The sequence below is a fragment of the Carcharhinus amblyrhynchos genome, chromosome 24 (genome assembly GCF_965287045.1).
Source record: "Carcharhinus amblyrhynchos chromosome 24, sCarAmb.v2.hapA, whole genome shotgun sequence".
In the NCBI taxonomy this organism is placed as follows: Eukaryota; Metazoa; Chordata; class Chondrichthyes; order Carcharhiniformes; family Carcharhinidae; genus Carcharhinus; species Carcharhinus amblyrhynchos.
The window spans coordinates 31866056-31885379 of record NC_137347.1 but is presented as its reverse complement, the minus strand read 5'-3'; the positions used below and the strand labels follow the sequence as shown (position 1 = coordinate 31885379).

The 19324-nt window shown below is 42.7% G+C and overlaps 1 protein-coding gene across 3 annotated transcripts in view; it reads right to left on the bottom strand.

Moving 5' to 3' along the window:
* Nucleotides 1–19324, bottom strand: part of LOC145357817 (CNK3/IPCEF1 fusion protein-like) — an 81431-nt gene that overhangs the window by 60030 nt on the left and 2077 nt on the right. For 2 of the 3 annotated variants that reach the window (XM_080211338.1, XM_080211340.1), the window contains exon 2: nucleotides 4641–4798. The exons of the other annotated variant lie outside the window; for it this stretch is intronic. In XM_080211338.1, the coding sequence (XP_080067464.1) occupies nucleotides 4641–4798 (158 nt within the window). The remainder of the gene's footprint in view (nucleotides 1–4640; nucleotides 4799–19324) is intronic. 3 annotated transcript variants of the gene reach the window in all.

The following is a 19324-nucleotide window of genomic DNA, read 5'->3' as shown; positions in this document are numbered from 1 at the left end:
GTTTTGTTCTCATTGGAACGACGGAGATTGAGGGATGACCTGATAAAAGTCTACAAGATTAGGAGGGGCATGGACAGAGTGGATAGTCAGAAGCTTTTTCCCAGGGTGGAAGAGTCATTACCAGGAGGCATAGGGTTTAAGGTGTGAGGGGCAAGGTTGAAAGGATATAGAACCATAGAACATTACAGCACAGAAACAGGCCTTTTGGCCCTTCTTGGCTGTGGCGAACCATTTTTCTGCGTAGTCCCACTGACCTGCACCTGGACCATACCCCTCCACACCCCTCTCATCCATGTACCTGTCCAAGTTTTTCTTAAATGTTAAAAGCGAACCTGCATTCACCACTTCATCTGCCAGCTCATTCCACACTCCCACCACTCTGTGTGAAGAAGCCCCCACCCTCCGAATATTCTCTTTAAACTTTTCCCTTTCACCCTTAACCCATGACCCCTAGATTTTTTCTCCCCTAGCCTTAGTGGAAAAAGCCTGTTTGATTCATTCTATCTATACCCATCATAATTTTATACACCTCTATCAAATCTTCCCTCATTCTTCTACGCTCCAGGGAACAAAGTCCTAATCTATTCAACCTGTCTCTGTAACTCAGTTTCTCAAGTCCTGGCAACATCCTTGTAAACCTTCTCTGCACTCTTTCAACCTTATTAATATCCTTCCTGTAATTAGGTGACCAAAACTGCACCAATGTCTTATACAACCTCATCATAACATTCCAACTCTTATACTCAATACTTTAGATTTATAAAGGCCGATGTACCAAAAGCACTCTTTACAACCAATCTACCTGTGACGCCACTTTCAGGGAATTACATATTTGTATTCCCAGATACCTCTGTTCTACTGCACTCTTCAGTGTCCTACCATTTACCTTGTATGTTCTACCTTGGTTTGTCCTTCCAAAGTGCAATACCTCACACTTATCTGCGTTAAACTCCATCTGCCATTTTTCAGCCCATTTTTCTAGCTGATCCAAATCCCTCTGCAAGCTTTGAAAACCTTCCTCACTGTCCACTACACCTCCAATCTTTGTATCATCAGCAAATTTGCTGATCCAATTTACCACATTATCATCCAGATCACTGATATAGATGACAAACAACAATGGACCCAGCACTGATCCCTGTGGCACACCACTAGTCACAGGCCTCCACTCAGAAGCAATCCGCCACTACCACTCTCTGGCTTCTTCCACTCAGCCAATGTCTAATCCAATTTACTACCTCTCCATGTATAGCTAGCGACTGAACCTTCCTAACTAACCTCCTATGAGGGACTTTGTCGAAGTCCTTACTGAAGTCTACGTAGACAACATCCACTGCCTTCCCTTCATCCACTTTCCTGGTAACCTCCTCAAAAAACTCTAATAGACTGGTTAAACATGACCTACCATGCACAAAACCATGTTGACTCTCCCTAATAAGTCCCTGTCCATCCAAATATTTGTAGATCCTATCTTAATACTCCTTCCAACAATTTACCTACTGCTGACGTCAAACTTACCAGCCTAAAATTTCCCAGATTACTTTTTGAGCCTTTTTTTAAAACAACAGGACAACATAACCTATCCTCCAATCATCCAGTATCTCACCCGTGGATACCGACATTTTAATATATCTGCCAGGGCCCCTGCAATTTCAACACTAGTCTCCTTCAAGGTCCGAGGGAATACCCTGTCCAGTCCAGGGGTTTTATCTACTCTGATTTGCCTCAAGACAGCAAGCACTTCCTCCCCTTTAATTTGTATAGGTTCCATGACCTCCCTACTTATCTGCCTTATTTCCATAGACTCCACGCAATTTCTTTAGTAAATACGGATGCAAAAAACCCATTTAATATCTCCCCCATTTCTATTGGTTCCATATATAGCCGACCACTCTGATCTTCAAGAGGACCAATTTTATCCCTTCCTATCCTTTTGCTCTTAATATACCTGTAGAAGCTCTTAAGGTTATCCTTCACCTTAACTGCCAAAGCAACCTCATGTCTTCTTTTCGCCTTCCTGATTTCTTTCTTAAGTATTTCTTGCACCAAGGTTCCTTATTCTTATTCACTTTGCCTTTAATCCTGGCAGGAACATACAAACTCTGCACTCTCAAAATTTCTCCTTTGAAGGCCTCCCACTTACCAGTCACATCCTTGCCAGAGAACAGCTTGTCCCAATCCATGCTCTTTAGATCCTTTCTCACTTCTTCAAATTTGGCCTTTTTCCAGTTTAGAACCTCAACCCAAGGACCAGATCTACCTTTATCCATGATCAAGTTGAAACTAATGGTGTTATGATCACTGGAACCAAAGCGTTCCCCTACACACACTTACATCACTTGTCCTAACTCATTTCCTAATAGAGGTCTAATATTGCATCCTCTCTAGTTGGCACCTCAATATATTGATTTAGAAAATTTCCCTGAACACATTTTACAAACTCTAACCCATCTAGGCCTTTAACAGTATGGGAGTCCCAATCTATATGTGGAAAATTAAAATCCCCTACTATCACAACTTTACGTTTCCTGCAGTTGTCTGCTATCTCTCTGGAGATTTGCTCCTCCAATTCTCGCTGACTTATTGGGTGGTCTATAATATAACCCCATTATTGTGGTCGTACCTTTCCAGTTTCTCAGCTCCACCCATGTGGTCTCAATAGACAAGGCCTCTAATCTGTCCTGCCTGAGCACTGCTGTAATATTTTCCCTGACCAGCAATGCCACCCCCACCCTTCATCCCTCTGCCTCTATCACATCTGAAACATCGGATCCCTGGAACATTGAGCTGCCGGTCCTGCCCCTCCTATAGTCAAGTTTCACTAATAGCTATAATGTCATAATTCCATGTGTCAATACACACCCTCAGCTTGTCTGCCTTCCCCACAATACTCCTGGCATTGAAATAGACACACCTCAGAAGATTATTACCACCACACACAACCCTTCTATTTGTGATTTTGCATGAACTATTGACATCATTTCTTTTCACCCCCGCTCCATTATCTGCTCTGGCACTCTGGTTCCCATCCATGTATGAGGCAGGTTTTTTTTTCACAGAGGATGATGGGCACCTGGAACTCACTGCTGGGGGAGGTAGTGGAAGCAGATATGATAGTAACTTTTAAGGGGTGTGTTGACAAATACATGAATAAGATGGGGATAGAGGGGTATGGTTCCCGGAAGGGTAGGGGGCTTTAGTTCAGTCAGGCAGCATTGTTGGTGCAAGCTTGTATGGCCAAAGGGCCCTGCTGTAATTTTCTTTGTTCCCCATATCCATCGATGCCCTTAGAGTCTAAAAATCTATTTCGTTCTTAAATATTAAGCATCCTGGCCTCCTCAATCTTCTGCGGTGGAGAGTTCCATAGATTCACCAATACCTGACTGAAGAAGTTTCTCCTCAATGCATTCCTAAATGGCCTGCCCTGTAATCTGAGGCTGTAACCCCTTTGTTCTAGAACCGCCTACCAGGTGAAACATCATCCTTGCATCCAGTCTGTCTAGTCTTGTCAAACATTTATACATTTCGATGAGAATACCCCCTCATTATTCTAAACTCCAGTGAATATAGGCTTGGTTGACCCAATCTTACCTTATACAACAATCCTGCCATTCAAAAATCAACTGCGTTAATTGACAAGGACACTGAACGGATTCAAGTCCGAGGCTTTTCACACAGCACAGTACTTTAAAAGGTAAAAGGACATTTCATAGAAGGGGACCTTTTGAAGTAGATCACTAATTGGTTGGGTCAGATGATGTAAAGAGAGCAACAGAAAATTATCTTTGCAACCATAGGTGTTACCAGCAAAATAGAGCTGCCACAGGACGGAAGAAGCTGGGCAGGTTTGGTGAACTGGGCCAAATCAGGTCGGCAGTCGACAGAAGCAGGATGAGGGTTCAATGATGGACTACGCTCAAGAAGAATATACCCATACCCTGAAACCAATGTTTTCCAATAGCTTAAACATTCTAGATTCTTTACATCAACCATCATAGTTTTCCTGCACTAGACCATGATATGAACATGATGTTGTCGTCGTAACTTCACTGGACTTGTAATTCAGAGGCTGGGAACACAGGTTTGGCACTGGTGGAGTTTGAATTGAATTAGTGCAATGTGAAATTAAAAGCTAATTTCAGTAATGGCGACCATTATATGTGATTGTTGTAAAAACCCATAAAATCTGTCATCCTTATCTGGTCTGACCCACATATGGCTCAAGACCCACTCAAGACTCTTAAATACCCATTTGAAAAGTCCTATTAATCCACTCAGTTCAAGAGTTAAATAGGAATGGACAACAAATTCTGGCCTTGGCAGCAATTATCACAACTCAATAAAGAATTTTTTAAAAATTAGTTAAACTTTATGGAAAGGAAAATAGCAGCACAATGCATCTGTTGCAATACAAACAAACATGAGAGTGTAGCACAGTCTGGAATTTTTTCTGGTGAGGCACCAGCTTATCACTGCCAGAGTTAAATATCAGCAATCAAAGAGATTCAGCAACTGATTGTCGTAAATATGTAACATTCCCAATGCAAGTTAGAGTCCTGGGCCATAGAGTAGGTGGAGTCAGTCCACAGGCTTCCTCCCTTGACATCTGAAGTATGAGACACAAAATACCCTTTTCTTACCAGTGCACACAGTAGCTCTACTGCCTCCAGAATCAGTTCCTGGTGTCCTATCCTTTTCACGCCCAGCTCTTCCAGATCCTGCTGTGATAGTCGCAAGAGTTTCTCTCCATTTACCTGCCACTGATCAAATGGATACTTCTGCACACTGTTGTCCAGGCCTAGGGAACAGAGCAACAGGCAGAGTCTGGGTCAGGGAGTGTTAAATAGCTCAAGGCCTGCCTTTGCAGATGAGAAACAAACAATCAGCTCCCCCAGCTGTGCAATGGACAAGTCGCAGGCTGTGAACTTACTGAGGTTTATAGATCTATATGGCAATTCAATCTCTCGTCTGATGTGTGACTGCCATCCTCATCCATTCTCAGTGGGTGACAGCCCACCCTCACTGTACCCAACAGCCTACCCTCATCCAGCCCTGCAGAGTGTGACAGCCTACCCTCATCCATGTGGGGCAATCTTACTAGAATTGGCAATGTTTTGGTTCCAGCAAGAAAATGGCGTATTTCTGTTAAAAAAAAAATCAGAAATGGTCGTGGCAAATGCCACAAGAGAAAGCCTTTGCAAACATCAAACAATAATTACTATCAACACATATACTAGCCCATTATGACCCCATGAGACCACTTTTTGTAACCTGCGTTGCCTCTTGTGAGAAACACAGCTCACAGTTAAACAATTTAGTCAAGTCAAGTTCTGAAGGAGCAAGATTTTATTTGACGTTCTTGCAAGACCGGGTGTCTAGCGAAATAGGCACACCTCACATAGATTTGCAGCACATTTTATACCTTTTTTACAAGCATTGTGATGGCTTTGCAATGTGATGTTCTCTCTTAATTGGTGGTCCCTGTCCCATCTATGTGTTGACATTCTCCTATTGGCTCAAGGTGCCCTAAGTTCCTATCACCTCTACTCCCCATCTAACAATGTCTCCTGTTATCACAAGAGTGCATTAGCAAACTCATCCATCTTATCCAATACTGTTACATGTCCAGTTCAGATTGGCAGTAATCAATCCTTTGCCAACTTAATCACTGCTGTCCCGAATATCTCAGTGACCCCTTCCCCCTTTTATGCTTAGTTGTATAAACAACACATCTTGCAGACCATTTGCTTTTTATAACGTGGGCCTCTTACATTCCTGCAGGATGTGGTGTATGCTTCACTGCACATCACATCTCTGATGTTATCTCTACATTACAGGCAGTCTTTTTATTATCCCCAAGTATTGCTGTGTTAGCAGCATCGAACCTTATGTCCTATGTTTGTGACTAAACTCACAGTTGTTTCCATAAAGTGGGTTATCAATATGCCTAACTATATCCAATCTATTTAACTTTAAGCTATTTCTCCATGCTCTACAAATATATGTGTTAACAACATCTTTACCTATTGCTCACACTCTCTCTACGGAATAGGAGTAGTATTATCATGCTGTTGAGATGGTGGGAAGAACATCCATCACGTACGCATCATTAATCCTGGCTGATGTAGAGTGGAAGTAGCCCAGATTGAAAAAGAAGGTTTGGCCATGCTGCTTGTGGTGAAAAAGTTTCATCAATACTTCAGGCATTTCGTCACAGTAACTGACCACAAACCTCTGTTGGACCTCTTCAAGGAAGACAAGATGATTCCTCCCATCGCATCAGCCCAGATTCAATGCTGGGCACTGTTATTAAGTGCCTTTTAATATACTCTTGAACATCATCCAGGGAGACATATAGCCACTTGACCCGCCTGGCACTACACACCAGCCTACCTTGTCCTCTGAGAAACAGATGAAATCGTCAAGACTCTGAACTTCATGGACACTGCCAGATCCACCAAGCATATCCAGGCATGAATTAAAAAAGGACCTATGTTGGCAAAACTATGCCACATTGCCTAAGTAGTGTACCACAAGGGTGTCTTATGGAGGACTTGAAACCTTATCTCTCTACATTATCAGAGGTTGAGTACTGAAGATGGTATCATCTTGTGGGGAACCCAGGTGGTTGTTAACTAGGTAGGAGTTCACTAGGCTGATACCGGAGATGAGGGGGTTGGCCTATGAAGAGAGACTAAATAGACTGGGTCTGTACTCGTTGGAGTTTAGAAGGCTGAGGGGGGATCTTATAGACACGTATAAGATAATGAAGGGGATGGATAGGGTGGAGGTAGAGAGATTCTTCCTGCTTAGAAAGGATAGCAGGACTAGAGGACCCAGCCTCAAGATAAGTGGGGGGGGGGCAGTTTAGATCAGAGTTGAGGAGGAACTTCTTCACTCAAAGGGTGGTGAATCTCTGGAATTCTCTGCCTGTTGAAGTGGTGGAGGCTATCTCGCTAAATATATTTAAGTCACAGGTAGATAGGTTTCTGATAGACAGGGGAATTAAGGATTATGGGGAGAAAGCGGGAAAGTGGAACTGATCCACTTCAGATCAGCCATGATCTTATTGAATAGCAGGGCAGGCTTGAAGGGCGAGATGGCCTACTCCTGCTCCTATTTCTTATGTTGTTTTGCATCTAGGCCAGTGACCAATACTTCAAGAATTGCACAAAGATTTTCCTGGATGGCCAAACATGAAAATGCTCGCAATAGCACTGACAGTGACACCGAAAACCGGTCAAGCAGTGGAAAACTTGCCAGGAAAATCAGAAGGCCCCACCAGCCGCATCATTATACACTTGGGAATGGCCAGGGAGTACCTGGGTGCGAATACAAGGAGCCGCTGTATCTATTATTGAGGAGCAAACCTTTAGGCACTCCAATTGGGCATCTTGTCTTTAAGGCTAAGGGACACCAAGGCTAGATTAGCCACATACAATGAGGAGCCCTTATGTATTGTTGATACCACTGTAACCCCAGTTATGCACAGACAACAGACAGTCCTAATGTGGTGGGAGAACCGGGGCCCAGCCTTTTTGGAAGGGACTGGCTTCAAAAATCCACCTGGATTGGCAACAGATCTTTAAAAGGGGTACTCGCAATTTATAGGAAGTCACTGGGAAGTATCCGAAAATGTTCCAAGAAGGTCTTGGGAAGATTAGAGTTGCTGGGACCAAGATCTACATGGACCCAGAGGCTCAACTTAAGTTTTTCAAGGCACAATTGATCCCCTATGCCCTACATGCTAAAGTAGAGGCCAAATTGGAATAAGTAGAGAAACCTGATATTATACACCCAGCACAATTTGTTGAATGGGTTGTACCAATAGTAGTCCCAGTTTTAAAACCTAACAATCTGGTCTGTCTCTGTGAGGGTTATAAGTTGACAGTCAACAGAGCCTCCCACTGAGACAGGTACTCTATGCCATGCATAGAAGACTTGCATGCACATCTAGCTTGTGCGGGGGGTGGGTTCATACATTTTCCAAATTAGACATGAGCCATGCCTACCTCCAACTGGAGTTGAGATGTCATCCAGGGAATATGTCACCATATTTCATAACGGACTGTACGAGTATACTCGTTTGCTTTTTGGGGTGTCTTCAGCTTGTGCCATTTTTTCAAAGGGAGAACAGTTCGGTATGAATTCTCCACAGTAACTTATGAGACCTGGGAAAGACTACAACTCCATTGTACTCATTGGAGTCAGAGCCCCATTTATGGCCTTCACATTTTCTTTGACAAGGTCTGTTCTATACTTGTGATCTCTGTACCAAGGTATTTTAACTCATTGACCTGGAACACACATTTTCCTCTTTTTAATTGGATGCCAACATCAGTAAAATGCTGCAAGATCTCCTCCAAACTCTCCAAGTGTTCCTAATAGGGGAATTTCACAGTAACTTCACTGCAGTGTTAATACAAGTCTTACTTGTGACTAATAAATAAACTTGTACAGTAACTCCTGAGATTAAAACATCATCCAGATAGCCTGTCACATCTGCATGGCACCCTAACACTCATCCTCAAATGACCTGGCTGACCAGGGGGTCCAGACGTTCAACATGGCATGAAGAAACAAACTACAGGTTCTTTAGAAACAAAGCTCGCAATAGGACTATGCTACATATGATCACGGATTAGCTCTGGCTGAGTTACTGGTGGGCTGGCACCTTTAGATTAGGCTGAGCCTGACATTTCCAAATTTGGCCAGCAACATCAAGTTAAAACAAGGGGCCATGATGGTCAGAGATGGATAAAGACTTCAAATTGGGAGAAAACAGAACTGGCGACTTCTCAAGTAAAAATGAAGGAGAAGGCCTGAAAGGAGCACATAGATCACCTCTATCACAGGGAACACTTCACAGAGGCAACTTTTGCTATGGACGCTCCACCTTCGGCATCCTTCACACCAGCCTGTGAACAGGAAACACTACCCTCTAAAAAAAAACTCAAGAGAAGACATCAGTCAGAGGTCAGACAAGGATGAGTTCCTTATAGTTCCTCTTCGCAGCAGAGACATTCACCCATCTATTATCCACCTGACTAGATCCTACAAGCAATGGAGATGAGGCCACGTGCAAAGAGATGGAAAAGGTCCTCATTGTCATGGGAGTGAGGGGGAACACTTGCACTTGGTGGGGGAGGGGTGTGATAACCCCCAAGAGGTCCACGGGGAGTCACTGATTGAGCCCCACAGGGAGATCATTGAGGATGACTTGTCCTGGTAACAGGAAGTGGCCTGCCCAGTTGGAACTCATTATAAGGCAGACCCAGGGTGTCCGTTTACCCTCTCCCATGACCAACCTCCTTCTCCCACAATCAAAGCCAGCACTTCCCCCTCAAAAGTTAATGCTAGCACCACCCCCCCTCCCCCCACCTTGCCTCCGAACATCACTAGCATCAGACCCCTTCCAACCAACAGGCATTGCCGGCATCCCCAGCTCCCATCTGCACTTCCTTTACCACAAATAAATGAATTCTCCCTCCCTCATGAGGCTCCGACTGGGGTCTGCCATGACATTGCCCACTAGCACAGGTTGGCACTGCCAAGGTGGCTATACTCACTTTTATGCCTGCAGGGGGATCCCGACATAGGTTCACATTTGGGTGAACTGTTGTAAATCTTGCTGGCGTGATATCAGCGAAGTTTGAAAATACACTTTGGGTTCAATATATGGTGAGGGGGGTGAATGTATTAAAATCAGGTTCATACTCACTGTGGATGTGAACCCAATTATGGCACCAGCAAAGAGTTTTGAAACTCTGGGAAGATTTGCAATTTCCAGATTTTGCCACACCTTGAGCCATGCTGGCATTCTGAGAAGCAAAGAGTGGGCTTGGGATCCCGCCCACAGTGCTCAACAACTCACCCTCACTTGCCCAAAACAACGTGCAGCAGCTTGCCCTCCATGCCCTGCAGTGTCAGATACAATAACATAAAGAGCAGCAGTAGGCCATACAAGCCCTGGCATTTGATAAGATCATGACTGATCTGAACGTGGCTTCAAATCTACTTTCTTGTCCTTTCCCCTTAACCCCTGACCCCCCTAAGGTTCTATCATTTGTCTATCTGAATCAGCCTCCTCATGTCTGTAGGGTAGAGAATTCCAAAGATTCACGACCCTCACAGAAGAAATTCCATTTTATCTGTTTTAAATGGACAATTCATTTTTCTGAAACTGATACTAGATTTAGATTTCCAAACACCTACTCTGTCAAGATCTCAGAATCTCATCTGACCGTCACCACATGAGACAGCCCATCCTCAGTCACTTTACAGTGTATGACAGCCCATCCTGTTCATCTTACACTATCGTGGACACTCTCTTCAATTACTTAATCTTTTGAAGGTGTGAAGTAAGGCATCAATAAACCTGGCAAGAAACTAGGTTCCGAACTTCTATATCTTAGGACCGAGGACCAGGAATATACCAGGCAGGTATGTTATCTTAGAACCAAGGACAACAGTATATACTAGCCGGGTATATTATCTTAAAACAAAGGGCCATGTATATATCAGGCAGGTATATTGTCTTAGAACTGAGGACTTGTTATATTATCTTAGATCTATTCTGATGCATGTTAAAGATACCGTGGCACTATTCAAAGATGATCAGGGGGGATTGTTTTGACAAACATTCTTCCTTCAACTAACATCACAGTTTTGACCAGTCAAAACTGCTCAGTTAACCAGCACGGAGCCTGGTTACCATCTTGTCCCTCGTTCAGACCATCTGAAGCTAGTTGGGAAAAGTTCAGACTCCTGGAGCAGAACTACCATGTTCTATTGGCTGTGTTATTGCACTAACATTTTTTTTGATCTTGCTGCAATGCTTCATCTTATCCACAGAAAGCTCCTTACTGGAGTGGAGTTCAACTACAGAACAAATGGAATCTATTCAACCTTCGCTGTCTGCTGGCCAAATTCAAGGTCATCTATTTTCTGTTATTTAACTACAGTATGCAGATAATGCCTGCATCTGCACACACTCAGAGGCTGAGCTCCAAGTTATTGTCAACACCTTCGCTGAAGTACACGAGGGCCTTACATTAAACATCTGTAGGACAAACGTCCTCTATCAACCTGCCCCTGCCACACAGAATTGTCAAAATCTACAATGATGCCTTGGATAATCCCTTTCCATACCTTGGGAGCCTACTGTCAACAAGGACAGATATTGATGATGAGATTCAACACTGCCTTCAGTGTGCCAGTGCAGTCTTATGTCATCTGAGGAAGAGTGTTTTAAGACAGAACCTCAGGCTAGGCACCAAGCTCATTGTCTACAATGTAGTACTGATACCCCCTTCCTTTATGGCTCAGGGTTGTGGGCTTTGTACAACAGACATCTCAAAATTCTGGAGAAGCACCACCAATGCTACCTCCACAAGATCCTGCAAATCCACTGATAGGATAGGCAGACCAACATCAGTGTTCCCACTCAAGCCAACATCTCCAGTATCAAAACATTGAACATGTTCAATCAGCTCTGCTGACCAGACCACATTCTCTGCATGCCTGACAGGAGGGTCCCGAAACAAGTGCTCTACTCAGAGCTTTGATAGGGCAATGAGCCCCAGGAAGGCAGAGGAAATGCTTCAAGGACATCCTCAAAGCCTCCTTGAAAAAAGTGCATCGTCCCTACTGACTTCTGGGAATCACTGGCCCAAGACCATCTGAAGTGAAAGAAAAGTACCTGAGAAGGAACTGAACATCTTGAGTTTCATCACTTGGAGCAAGCTGAAGCTAAGCATCAACAGCAAAAGGAATGCCCACTCATGCATTTCCACTGTCTGTCTCACCTGTGACAGAGACTGTAGGTCCAGCATTGGACTACTCAGTCACCTGAGAACCAATTTTCAACGTGGAGTCTAGATTGACTTCAAGGAACTGTCTAAGAAGAAGTTTTACTGTCCACTTTACAGGTCTCAATACCATACTCATTAATTAAGCACTGATCAACCAGTAGCCAATGAGATCACCACATGAGTATTTTGACTGTATTTTGGTGGCATAATTAAATCAAACATGGTTACATGGTGTCATGGTATCTTTAACATGGTCGCTCAATTTACCATCTCTTTAAAATACAGCATCTCATTCAGTGCTGCAATCCAAAATTACTACACGGACTTTCAGGCTTAATTATGTGCTCACAACTATCTCAGAGGTGAAGGTTCTACCAACTAAGCCAAGCTGACATACAAAATAATTTAGAATATAAAACTCCAGTCTGTGATTAAACTGCAGACATTTTAACAATCAAACTGCTGCAAAAACAGGGAACGAATGTTTGATACACTAGCTGTAGAATCAATGATTGGAACCTCAGGTTGTTACATCAGATGATTTACACCAGAGGATTTAAGGTGCTGTCTTTTGGAACTGGATGATGCTAGGAGTAGAATTTATAAGTTAAAGAGGCAAATATTTAACTCACAAGCCTGAACATGTGCAAGCAAGGTGAAATCTTTTCTATTAGTGAGTCATGCATCAGACTAGAAAAGGTGTTTCATAAGAACATAAGAAATAGGAGCAGGAGTAGGCCCCTCGAGCCTGCCCCGCCATTCAATAAGATCATGGCTGATCTGTCGTGGCTCAGTTCCACATTCCCGCCCTCTCCCCATAACCCTTAATCCCCTTGCCTATCAAAAACCTATCAACCCGCATCTTAAAAATATTTAGCGAGGCAGCGTCCACCACTTCAACGGGCAGAGAATTCCAGAGATTCACCACCCTTTGAGTGAAGAAGTTCCTCCTCAACTCCGTTCTAAACCGCCCTCCCTTTATCTTGAGGCTGTACCCCCTAGTCCTACTGTCCTTTCTGAGCGGGAAGAGTCTCTCCAGCTCTATCCTATCCATCCCATTCATCATCTTATATGTCTCAATGAGACCTCCCCTCATTCTTCTAAACTCTAACGAGTACAAGCCTAGTTTATTCAGCCTCTCCTCATAGCTCAACCCCCTCAACTCCGGTATCAGCCTAGTAAACCTCCTCTGCACTCCCTCCAAGGCCAAAATATCCTTGCGTAAGTGCAGCGACCAAAACTGCACACAGTACTCCAGCTGCGGCCTCACCAAAGCCCTATACAGCTGCAGCAAGACCTCCCTACTTTTATATTCAATCCCCCTCGCTATGAAGGCCAGCATCCCATTAGCCTTCCTGACCACCTGCTGCACCTGCAGGCTGGGTTTTTGCGACTCATGCACAAGGACTCCGAGGTCCCTCTGCACCGTCGCCTGCTGCAGTTTTTCGCCACGTAAGTAATAGTCCTTTCATGTCGTGTTCTATCTTCACTCAGCACTGCCTTGAACTAATTTATTTATCTTTCCACAGTCCTAAGGGCTGTGAAATAGTCAACTAACTTTTGTTTTAACTGACGAAGAACCATACTTTTTTATATCCCTTAAACACCTGGGTTCTTCAACCCAGTTCAAGAGCTCATTTTTCCCTCTTCAGCTGCTTTAAGGGTTTTGTCCTTTCTCATCACTGACAAAATGGAACTTATCAAAGTGAATCTCATATGTGTGTCTTTTAAAAATGTTGGTTAGCTAGCTCTGAGATTCATTCGAAGTGCCATGTAGATTTTCAGAAGGCTACAGAGCAAAATCTTGGGTGTGCTCCAGATTGGACTGGAATGTGCTTATGGAAAATTGGCTTTCTGAGCATCTGAATCACAGCCCGCTAACATCTCAAGCATGTAAAGAGAAGTTAAACTGTTTACTTTAATTGTTGTGAGCTAGGCTATCAATTGTTACAATGGTATTGGGAATGCAGAGTATGTTTACCTCATTAAAATTCTGTCATCTTGACATGATGGGATAGAGTAATTATCACATAGCATTTGTGCATTTGAAACATAGGGAACTTCGAAGGATAGAACTCAACTGTTAAATGAATTACCCAGGTGTTAAAGCTAATGTGATTTGCTTTACAATTTTGGCAATAAATATTATTGTTCAGTTTTGAGAGATCTTTTGGTAATTTCAGTCAGAACTGTTAAAAAGAACTGCATTTCAAATTTATATACCAAGTTTATGTTAACACAATTCTAAATGTTTTATCAATTACATTTTCTTTTAAAGTGAGTCAAACAGCAACAGGTTATTTTACAATGCAATGGTAGAAAGATCCTGGATGTCCCAGTAACTTTTACCTAGGATATAAAAGGACTTGTTTGGTTTGAAATGCAGATCGAGATCTTGGAGGAGTTGGAAATTGAATCCAAGGAAAAGTGTGTGAGCGAGAGATCAAAAGCACGAGAGAGAGAAATATATGACCTATCTCTAATAGTTTAATTTGATGTAGCCGCATAATAATACAAAAGGAAACATTGCATCTGAGAAAAAAGAGCTAGTTTGGAGCTTGAAATTATTGTCCTTATGGTGTTTTTCCACTTGAGTTAGGTGTAAGGATTTCTACTGTAAATATTTGTGTGTTATTAGTTACTTGTTTATGTTTTGTGAAATATATTCAGTTAATAGTTCTGAACTTATTGGAGCCTGCAGATGTGGTGCGCTATTCACTGAAGACAATTCCTTCAAAGGCTTGGAATAAATCCACCAGCTCAATATAACACAGATTTCTATTTCATTATCTGACTGTTAACCCACGGCTAGAATAGAAATGTTTGAAGATATAAATTGGAGCTAGCCTGGAGGGGTGATCCAAAAGCCAATGATGGCTGTACTAAGAAGATAGAAGTAACCCTAAAAAATCATATCTTCAAAGAGACTGCTCCTTCATCATGAATTCAGTCCAGAAATGTTGGCCAGACACCCTTTAGTATTAGTTTGCAGATTAGGGGGCCAGTGGGCCCTCTTATACTGATCTGTTACATTTGGATTCTATGAACCAGGCATTCATGGACTGTTATATCGGTTTCTCATCACCTTGTCGGGGTGCTAAACCCTGGCGAAACTGAATCTACACCCTCACAGCTTTTACAGAATAAAGGCTAGGAGTTAGTTCACAGATATGTACCTCACAGTACCCAGACACTTGACATCTCTCCACCTCTATTTTCACCAGGAGATTACTGACACATCAATAATCGTAATGTGAATGGCTAAAATCAATCATTAATGCCACTTCTCTGAGCTAAGCACTTAGCGAATGGGATATCAAGCCAATCTCTGAACAATGTCAGGCTCTGAATCTTTCCAAAGGTATTGTGAAATACACCCAACTGTGCATTTAGTATTTTACAATATTTTGCTTTGTTGTCTATTTCAATTAGTTATTTAAAATTATAATTAAGTCTAGTTAATATTTTCCATATTCCACATGCCTCCTGCACACTTACAGCAAGTTTTAAAATACACCTATTGCAGTGGGGAGTGAAACAAACCGGTTTGAGTTGTTAAGGGACACAGTCTGTTTGCGGAAACAAGCTGTTTACAGAAGATAAGTCTTGGAAAAAAAAATCACAAGTCATGACAGAAATTTAATTTGCACAGTTCAAGCTAACATTACATTTTCAACTAAGTAGTGGTTGGATTGTTTAATTTGCTACTTGCAGAAACTTTAAGATGGACACTTGCACATTTCATCCCAGGATGTCTCTAAAGTGCCTTTTTGTCTGACACCCTAAACATCTACACTTTTAGTGTTCAGAACACATCTTTACCTTCCTCAGGTTGATAAATTTGCTGAATAAGGAGGTTTCTCTATCCCCAACAATTTAAAGCAAAATTTATGTCCCTTATCGAATCCAAGCCCCATCACTGAATTATCCCCTTCAGATAGTTAATAATATTTCCTGGACAGATGTGGCATGGAGACAGATGTAGAGATACAGTTTGTGAAGTTCCTTTCAATGAAATACAGGCACACTTCTTAGGACTTTGACATAATTATCAGACACCTGCAGCAAACTAGGTAAAAATCTATCTAATGGGAACTTGGTGTTTAACAAACATTTCCGAGTTTTTGCTTTCTTCTTTAATTACTGATAATATGGGTGATATATCGGCAGTTAAAAAGGAAACCACAGGAGAGTGAAGGCTTTTCACTGGAATGCTGCATCAAAATGCACTGTGGCTGCAATAGGCTGCTGTAGAATACTTGAAGAATACAGTGACATTCCTTTGGGTTCCACTGTTACTCAGGAGCAGAAGGACATAATCAGTACTGCAAATTTCTTGCCATAGGCATAGGTAGTACGGTGCTGAATGGAGCCCAGATATCTGAACATATTGATGCTGTAATGCAATTCCTAGCTAACAAATTAACATAGAAAAGTCCAATAGCACGTCCCCTGCATGTCTTATTATCGAGAGATCATGGATATGAAGGGTTTTGACGGAGTTAAAAAAAGTAAATAATTTTTAAATGTTGAAGAAGTGCATCTCACTCAAGGCCCACTCCCCTGCCCTATCCCTGTAACCCTACACATTTACCATGATATATCCCCCTAACCCACACATCTTTTGGAGGGAAGTGGAGCAGTTGGAGGAAACCCATGCAAACACGGGGAAAACTTGCAAATGCCACACAGTCAGTTGAAATCGAACCCATATCCCTGGCACAGTGAGGCAGCAGTGCTAACTACTGTGCCACCATGCTGCCCTTGACAACATCAAGCTTCTTGAGTGTCCCTGAACCTCTGCTCACTCAAGCAAGTGAATGTGTCTTGTTGATGATGGACAGTCTTTGGGGAGTCCGGAGATCAGTTACTCACTGTAGACTTCCTAGCCCCTGACCCACTCTTGTAGCCACAATATTAAATAGCTGGTCCAATTATGTTTTTGGTTAATGGTGACCCCAAGGATGTTAATGTCAAATGATTCAATTGTTATAATGCCATAAGAGGAAATGGTTAGATTCTCCCTTGTTGGAGACAGTCATAACATTGTACTTATCTGGTGCAAATACTACTAGCCACTCACTTGCCCAAGCTTGTATCTTGTGCAGGTCTTGTTGTATTGATCTTATGAGTTGTGAACGGAACACTGCAATCATTAGAAAACATCCCCACGTCTTTCCTTATTGATGGAGGGAAGGCCACTGATGAAGCAGCTGAAAATGGTTGATCCTAGGACACCGCCCAGAGAAACTTATGCAACAATGTCCTAAAGCTGAGATGACTGGTCCCCAACAAACGTAAACATCTTTCTTTGTGCAAATTGTGCTCAGCGTAACTCCAGCCAATGGAAATTTCTCCACAATTCTCATCGATTTCAGTTGTTCCAGGACCCCTTGTGGCAACAGTCAGTCAAATGCTGCCTTATCAGCAAAAGCAGACATCCTCAACTCATCTCTGGTACTTAAGTGTTGATCCCAGTTTGGACCAAGGCTTTGAAAAGGTCTGAACATTGTTCCTGGTAAAACACAAACTGCGCATCGGTGAGAAGTTACTGGTGAATAATTGCTGCCTGTTGGTACTGTCGATGACAACTTCCATTACCTTGCTGCTAATTGAGAATAAACTGTTTGCATTGTCCTGGCTTTTGAGAAAAGAGCATACCTGGGCAAATTTTCTTATTGTCAAATGATTGCAAGAGTTGTAGCTGGTTAACTCAGGTTAAACCTATTTCCCACTTTGCTTTGAAAGCTTTGTTTGAACTACTGCAAACCTGATTTTCCACGTAGAATTCTCAGGCCTGATTTATTCACCCATCAGCACGCATACTCGGTGGGCCCTGAATGGACATGAAACACGCTTCAGCCACGACCAGCTCTGGAATGTTCTTGCAGACTGGCCAATTAACAGGCAGCCAGTGTGAAACATGTGCTGCCAGGGCAAGTGGAAAGAGAGTGGGCACAGTGAAGAGAGAGGGTGCAGGCTGGCACTTTTAACTGCTCTCTCAAGGGACAGCTGCTCTGAAGTTGCCTCAGGGAGCTGCAGACTTGTGAAAAATAAATAGTAACAGAAAAACAATGCAAAGAGTGTGTAGGCAGAACGTTCAAACAAACTGCAGTCCTCATACAACTCATTTCATTCAGCCTGGACTGAGGTTGAAGCTAAAAGATAAAAGCCATCTGGCCAACTGTCCTATCCACCAAATGTTAAGGCTGATAGACCATGTAAAATTGACCCCTTAATGTGCTAAAGTGCCTGCTTGATTGACAGCGGGTGAATTTCTGACTCTCGCGCATGCTGAATGCCGACTGAAATACTGCTCAAGTGCACGATTGCATCACAACATCTCATACGATTTCATGTATCTCTGGGTCAGGTGAGCCCCCCCACAAACAATGTAAAATTCTGGCTTTAACTTTTCTTCCTGACATCTGGATGTTGCAGTTTTATCAAACTCACTCCCTACCACCACACCCCTCTCAAGGTCGATCTCCTTCTTATGATTGCATATAGTACTTCAAGTGGCATCTCATCACTGCTTTGCACTGAAATCTGATCACTTTGGTTTAATGGTATTTTCAACCATAAAACCAAAGATGGGAGCATAATGGTAATATTATTAGACGAGTAATGCAAAGGCCCAGGCTAATGCTCTGGGGACACTGCAGTTTGTGGAATTGAAACTTAATTAGTAAATCTGGAATTAAAAGTTACTCTTTGTGATAATGGCCATGAAACCATTGTCAATTGTCAGATTGCCATTTGGTACACAAATGTCCTTTAGAAAGGATACGTCTGTGGAACAGAGCATATCTGCAGAGGTGGTGGCACAGTGCCATATAGTCAGGAATTCTCAACATTGATGCTGGACCCCATTAAGTCTCACTGCCTTCAGTGCTTCTCCATGTTGAATACCATTTGGAAGAAGTATTGACATTGGCAAGGGCACAGAATGTACTCTGGATTTTTTTTTATTCATTTGTGGGTCGTGGACATTGCTGGCTGGCCAGCATTTATTGCCTATCTCTAATTGCCCTTGAGAAGGTGGCAGTAAGCTGCCTTGACAACTGAGTGGCTTGTTAGACCATTTCACAGGGCAATTGAGAGTCAACCACATTGCTGTGGCTCTGGAGTTGCATGTAGGCCAGGTAAGGAGGGCAGATTTCCTTCCCTAAAGGACATTAGTGAACCAGATGGGTTTTTCTGACAATTGACAATGGTTTTGTGGTCATCAGTACATTCATAATTTCAGATATTTTTGATTCAAAAACAGACAAAAGAGCTGAACTCCAGAATTGAGAATGACTGCCCTTGACATCAAGGCAGCATTTGACTAGGTGTAGCATCAAGTAACTCCAGAAAAACCGGTCTCGATTTGCATAGTTTGTGCACCAGCAACAATGAGCTACTCTAGTGTCTTGGGTGGATTAGAAGGAAATTTGAATTTCCCGTGGAAACATTTTTCTTGTTATATGTACTATCCAGTCATCATTTGGGCTTAGTTATGCCAGCAA